This window comes from Alligator sinensis, unplaced genomic scaffold (assembly GCF_000455745.1).
Source record: "Alligator sinensis unplaced genomic scaffold, ASM45574v1 scaffold103_2, whole genome shotgun sequence".
NCBI lineage: Eukaryota > Metazoa > Chordata > Crocodylia > Alligatoridae > Alligator > Alligator sinensis.
This window is the reverse complement of record NW_005842166.1, coordinates 1,556,609-1,563,319: the sequence shown is the minus strand read 5'-3', so window position 1 is coordinate 1,563,319 and position 6,711 is coordinate 1,556,609. Positions and strand designations below refer to the sequence as shown.

Sequence of the window (6,711 nt, the reverse complement as noted above, 5' to 3'; positions counted from 1 at the left end):
AATTTGCATACCGGTGGCGGGAACTCTTTTGCACCGTGCATTTCTCTTGCAACTTGAGCAATGCACTCTGCAAAAGAAGATGCAGAAAGGTGGGAAACTCATCCCTGCACCGGGGTTTTCCTCTGCAACAGGAAACTCTCCCGTGCAATGAAGCTGCAACTTGGCGGGGATAATTCTGGTGCCGAAGCACACACAAAATCATGCCTTTGGGTCATGACAGTATAATCAAGTACTAAATAAATGCACAGTTACCAGTGCAGTCACGCAAGCAAATGCCTTTTTAGTGACAGTACTGCACAGTAGCCTAATAATACTGCACAGTAGCATGTTAGCACTGTTTGTGCTCTGATGCACTACTGCGCAGTATTATTAGGCTCCTGTGTAGTTTGCGTCTTGTGTAGATGCACCCACTCAGACTTTAGTCTTTCTGGTTTTATCACTACATGCTTGTGCTATTCCTTTGCACTCATCTTTACTCATGTACTCAGTTTTCCTTTTTGATTTACTTGTCAATGAAGAACTCTTAAGGAAGCCATGTTAGTCTTTCCTATGCTTCCTGCCTTTCCTGTACAATAGGATAGTTTACCTTTGTGCCCTTAAGAAACCTTCTTTCAGTAAATACCTACTCTCCTTTATCCTTTAATTGTCTTGCAAGGAGACCTTAGCTACCTGTTCCCTCTTGAAGTCTGCTTTTCTGAAAACCATTATTCTTATTCTTACCCTGGAATAATGGACTCTATTGTTTCATTATCACTTTCACCCAAAGTATCTTCCACTTTTAGATTCTCAACTAATTCTTCCCCATTACAAACGGAACTTAAACAGCCACTGCCCTAGTAGCGTCCTTCACCTTCTGAAGCAAAAAGTTGCCTCCAACCCATTTTAAGGACTGTCTGTGTTCTGCCATATGTTTTTTCCAGTGGCTGTGTGGCTAATTAACCCAAATTACCAAGGAGACTTGTATTTTGGATACTATTAATAGTTATTCACAAAAAGGTTCATCCTTAAGATGGGTGATCTGTAGTAAAACCATAACATGACACCATCATTGTTATTTTCACCCTTTAGGTTCACTTAATGACTTTGAACAAATTTTCCTTTCCTCTTTTCCTAAATGTTAGAGCAAGTATATGCATTTTTGATCCATACCACCACTCTCCCTCTCTTTTTTCCTGTCCTTCCTCTCTAAACAAATTGCACCCTTTTATGCCAATATTCCAGACCTCCAATTTATTCCATCAAATTGGTAAGAGAGAGGGCCTTATTACACATTCACTTTAGGCAGCTCCTAGAGCTCTTAACCCCCTGGACTGTCTGCACATTAGCAACTGAAACTAGTTGTAAGCACACTTTAAGTGACTTAAAGTTACACCACTTCAGGGCAGGTTTGCCTCTGATCTGTGTTACCCAGCTCCTATTCCATTAATGTGTGGACACTCCCCCACCTTCCTGTTCTGTGTGAAGAAATTCTCCACCCCCTGAACTCTACTGCCAGGGGCGGGCAGGCAGGGGAGTATTGGTCTAGCACTAAGCCAAATTATGGGGAAGTGTGGTCATGCTAGAGGATAGGTTGGTAGTTCAGGCCAACCTGGACAGGCTCACAAGGTGGGCGAATCAAAACCTGATGACATTCAACATGGAGAAATGCAAGGTGCTCCACCTTGGGAGAAAAAACCCACATCATACTTATAAGATTGGCAGTGCTACAGTCAATAGCACCACAACCGAAAGAGACTTGGGGGTCATGATTGACCACAAGATGAACATGAGCCACCAATGAGATCCCACAGCCAGCAAAGCAAATAAAACCCTGGCTTGCATCTATCAATGCATCGCAAACAAGACTCAAGAAGTCATCCTCCTGCTTTACTCAGCCTTGATGAGGCCGCAGCTGGAGTACTGCATCCATTCTGGGATCCATACTTTAGAAAGGATGTGGAAAAGCTTGAGAGGAGAGCCATGCACATGACTACAGGTCTTATGAGGAGAGGCTGAGAAGCATGGTACTTTTCAGCCTGGAGAAGCAAGGGCTCAGGTGGAACTTGGTGGCAGCTTATAAGTATATAAGGGGTGTGCATCAGGAGCTGGGAGAACGTCTGTTCATCAGGGCACCCCAAGGGAAGACAAGGTCTAACGGTCACAAACTGTTGGAAGACCATTTTAGACTGGACACAAGGGAAAACTTGACTGTTTGAGTCTCCAGAGTCTGGAATAGACTCCCCCCCAGAAATGGAGCAAGCACCTACTCTGGATACCTTTAAGAAACGCTTGGGTTCTTATCTTGCTGGGGTGATCTGACCTCAGTTGACTTCCTGCTCCTTGGCAGGGGGCTGGACACGATGATCCTGCAAGGTCCCTTCCAGCCCTAATGTCTGCGAAATCTATGAAATCTATAAGCAACTTCTGCTTCTGCTCCCAGGGGTGTAACCTTCCCACCTTTCCCCATGCAAACAGTTTATAAATCACATGCCATGTCTCAGGGCATGGACAGGTCCAGGAGTGGGGAGATGGGGAGGATCAGGTCCCCATGAGCTGGGGTTTCCTTCCCAGGGCAGGAGCAGTAGCTCCCCATAAGGTGCCTTCCCTCATCACTCCCACCTGCCAGCCACCCCAGGAAGCATGACCAGCACCCCTCCACACACTCCAATCCCAAATCCCAATTTATTAGAATATGAGACCTTCTTTTAATCTACTTCCTCTTTATTTCTTGTAAAAAAGACAAGAATTTTAAATCTTTTTATTTTATCCTTCAGTGGCTGGCTGACTTCATTTTCACCACCTACTCCCATCCCCATCTCCTTTCCACTTCCCATGTCATTTCCCACTCCTGTCCCATTAACTCTCCACCTCCCGGCCTCATGCTCCCCTGCCTCCCATCTTCCACACACCTCTACCCAGAGCAGGGATAGAAGCCAGTCCTGGCTCACCCACCCTCTAGTGGCAAGTCACAGCTGTGTAGGTGGGGGACAGTCAGAGAAGGTTTTTAGCCTTAAGGTGCAACTGCTCCAAACATAAGCTACCACTAACATTGACCAAATTTGCACAGCTCAAAGTGCAATGTGGAACAAGGCCCAGAGAAGGGGTCACTTGGTGCTGAATCCAAAGCCCACTATATTCAGTGGAGAGGCCTTAACATTGACTTCATCAGGCTTTGGATCAGGCCTGTGTTTGCTTGTAATACAGACCATGGATAGACAGTGCTGCTTAAGGAACCAATACCTTACAAGCAGAGGGGCTGAGAAGGGAATTCATTATTAGCTTGAGCAGCTTTGTCTCCAAACCCTTGGGCACCATGCTGTTCCTCGAACCTAACAGTCTCGCACAGCGAGTCTCCCCTGCACCTTTGCCACGTGCCACAGGCAGTAGCATCCTGAAGAGGGAGGGACAGGGAGATATTAGGGCCAGGACCTACCTTTAGCATCTGAGAGCAGTATCCTGCCTGTATTTTGTAGTGGGCTCTAACTTGAGTCTTCTAAGGCTAAAAGCCCTTGGGCCCAACTGGACAAGAGAGAGTTACTGTTAGAATCATAAAGTCCGGGCAGCTCATGCTCACAAATCAAGTTTGCTGCGATCTTGCTCTGTTTGTTTCACTGCCAGATATCGATGAGTGCATCATGAATGGGGTGATGTGTAGAAATGGCCGCTGCGTAAACACTGATGGCAGCTTCCAGTGCATCTGTAATGCTGGCTTTGAAATTACCCCTGATGGCAAAAACTGTGTTGGTAAGCGCTTCCTTCCGCGTGACATCAGCTGGGGCAGAAATGGACTCACTAACTGCAATAACCCTGCATATATATATATATATATATAGCGTATTTAAAGCCAAAGCCCAGGGGTTTTACAGATGGGTTAAGAATTCACTTCTTTCCTCCCAGGCAGAGATGACCTGAGCAGGGTGCAGGGCCCAGGGCAAATCAGCCTGCGCAGGGCCCTGCCTCCACACACCCCGGACATGAAGCCGATGGTGGATTCAGTGGCAGGGGGGCGGCGGGATCCCAAGCAGCCGGATGTGAAGCTGTCAGCAGCAGTGGTGGTGGCAGTGCTCTCCCCGCAGCCACTCAGCCCTGCTCTGCAGGGCCCTGGGCGGTCACCCCGATTCACCCCACCTAAGGACAGCCCTAATTCCAGGCATACAGCCCCCTCTGAGGTGGTCTGCTCTTTAGCAATATTTCACAAGCATTAAGGAGAGTAGAGGAAGAGTCACTGATCCAATGGAAATTGCTCTTTGAGATGAAATAGCTACAGTGCTCTGCGACTAAGGAGTTAACAGTGTTTTGCTTGACAATAATTTTGCAGGGGCACTAGGGTGCCACAAGATCTGTAGTGTCCCAGAGTGATGAGGGTCACTGAGTTTTACATCACCCCTAAAAGGTGGTGTCAGTGCCACAACACAAGAGTGCAGATTCACCTTTAGCTCAAAGAGCAAAGTGCATGAGAAGAGCCAGTACTGCTTCCTGCAGTACCTTAGGATTTTTGTAAAGGTTGCACTGTCCTCAACAGTGAAATTAAGTGAAATTGTCCTCAGAGTGAAATTAAGAGTAGCTTTACACCTTATAGACTAACTAAATCAGAGATGCATAAGCCTTCATAAATAGTGGCTTACTTCAGTTTACTAGTATGTGAGTCAGCTAGTTAAAAGCTAACTCAGATATACCTACATGAGCTGCAGACACACCTATCCATGGCAACATAGGATTCTTCATAGAGCAACAATTTTCAGCTGGGGGTCTCTGGGTGCCTTGAGACCCTTCCAAGGGTGCTGCCAGGTGCCATGCAACATTTGCATTCCTAGGTGTAGAAACATAACTCACAAAATAAACTCAGAGATTTCAAATAAGAATCCACAGCATTAAAAACATTCAAACTTGTTGTGATCTTTCTGAGTTCTTTGCAACACAGTAATTGCTCTAATATGTTTCTGTATGCAAAACACTAAGTGAAAACTAAGAGTTAACATATTCCAAGGGGGTTCCTCGTGTCTACTGAGGGGGGCCTTGAGTCTGTTAAGGGGGGTCTTGAGTCTGAAAATGTTGAGACCACTGTCTTAGAGGCAAATAAAGATTTGACCACATCTGGGGTAAGGTAAAAAATAGAATCTGAAAACAGGAGAGTCTTTGTGCACCCCACAGGTTCATGTTTCTTATCATGTTTCTTATCATCCTCCCTAGATCACGATGAATGTGCTACAACCAATATGTGTCTCAATGGGATGTGTATCAATGAAGATGGCAGTTTCAAATGTATTTGTAAACCAGGCTTTGTACTGGCTCCCAATGGGCGCTACTGTGTTGGTGCGTGTACTCCAGTTTTTCTCTGTTTCTGTTGTGTCCTATATGTCTCTGGGACTTGGTATGTACAGAGGGATGAGATGGGTAAAGCCAGAGTTATGAAGGAAAGAAGAGGAAGGTAAGGCAGATCTCAGGGTAATGGTGATGCTGACTGCATTCCCTAACTTTTCACCCAAGCTTAACCAGCAGAGAAGCTAATGGCAGTGCAGGAATGGGTTAGGTCCTAGAGGACTGAAAGGCACTTGGAGAGAAGGAAGCAGCTCTGTTGTTACACAGATAGTAGTGAAATGAAAGAGTCTCACTGAGCTATTTGAGAGAGTCGAGACTGGGCATCCTGCTGACTCCATTCATTTTGCGTAAGCCTAAGGCAAGGGCTTACAGCATGCAGAGCAGCCTTTGTTACAGTAGGCCCTGCCCCAGCCCACAGGGCCTCTGAGATTCTTCCTACCAGGAAAGTGAACTCCTTCCCCCTCTGTCATGCTGCCAATACGTGTGCTTTCCTTTCAGATATCGATGAGTGCGAGACTCCTGGCATCTGCATGAATGGCTGGTGCATCAACACAGAGGGCTCCTTTCGGTGTGAATGCCTGGGTGGCCTGGCCATTGGCGTGGATGGACGAGTCTGTGTGGACACCCATATGCGCAGCACGTGTTATGGAGGCATTAAAAAGGGCACCTGTGCCCGTCCCTTTCCAGGAGCCGTTACCAAATCTGAATGTTGCTGTGCTAACCCGGACCATGGTTTTGGGGAGCCTTGTCAACCGTGTCCAGCCAAAAACTCTGGTGAGCTCCACCTCTGTCTGTGTACAGATTCAAGGGGAAGGTACTTGGAAATGGTTTAATTCTCTGAGGATCCATCTGAGAAGACACCTTGGCCTATACAGCATGACAGCATTATTGAAAGGCCCAGAGGTGTACTGCAACCACTGTCATAGTATGGGCTGTACTAGTGTTTCCTGCCTATGATCCACACAACCCATGATCTATACATGGGTTATGTATTGCTATGTCCTGCTATCTTGTCCTCTTTGTCTCCAGGTGCCGAGTCATATAGAAAGAAACTAAACACCTTTGTGCTTTCCCCTTTTCACTTCTCCATGTGAACGGTTGCTGTACTTACCTCAGGAGTTTTTTACCCATGGCCTATGTAATCTGGAAGAGGTTCCCAGAAGCAATTGCTCTGTTGAGGTGTACTCCACCCTCGGAGGCATTCTTAGGAAGCCCTGTGCTAAGATATTTTTTAGAGTTCATTATAGTGGTAGCTGCTGCTACTAAAAATTAACATGTCAAAACTGCTTCATGGACCCTAACTTATGAAACTCGCCCCTATTTCCAATTTCCTTGCTTCATCTCTGTTCAAAGTGATGTCCTTTGTGTCTTGAAAATGTGAAGTGAATCTGGCTACTAGATCACACCAGTCCA

At 46.3% G+C, this 6,711-nt stretch overlaps 1 protein-coding gene across 1 annotated transcript in view; it reads left to right on the top strand.

The window, feature by feature from the left end:
- Positions 1-6,711, top strand: part of FBN3 (fibrillin 3) — a 271,545-nt gene that overhangs the window by 184,348 nt on the left and 80,486 nt on the right. Inside the window, exons 14-16 of the mRNA XM_014520884.2 lie at positions 3,598-3,723; positions 5,170-5,292; positions 5,797-6,072. Coding sequence (XP_014376370.1) covers positions 3,598-3,723; positions 5,170-5,292; positions 5,797-6,072 — 525 coding nt within the window. The remainder of the gene's footprint in view (positions 1-3,597; positions 3,724-5,169; positions 5,293-5,796; positions 6,073-6,711) is intronic.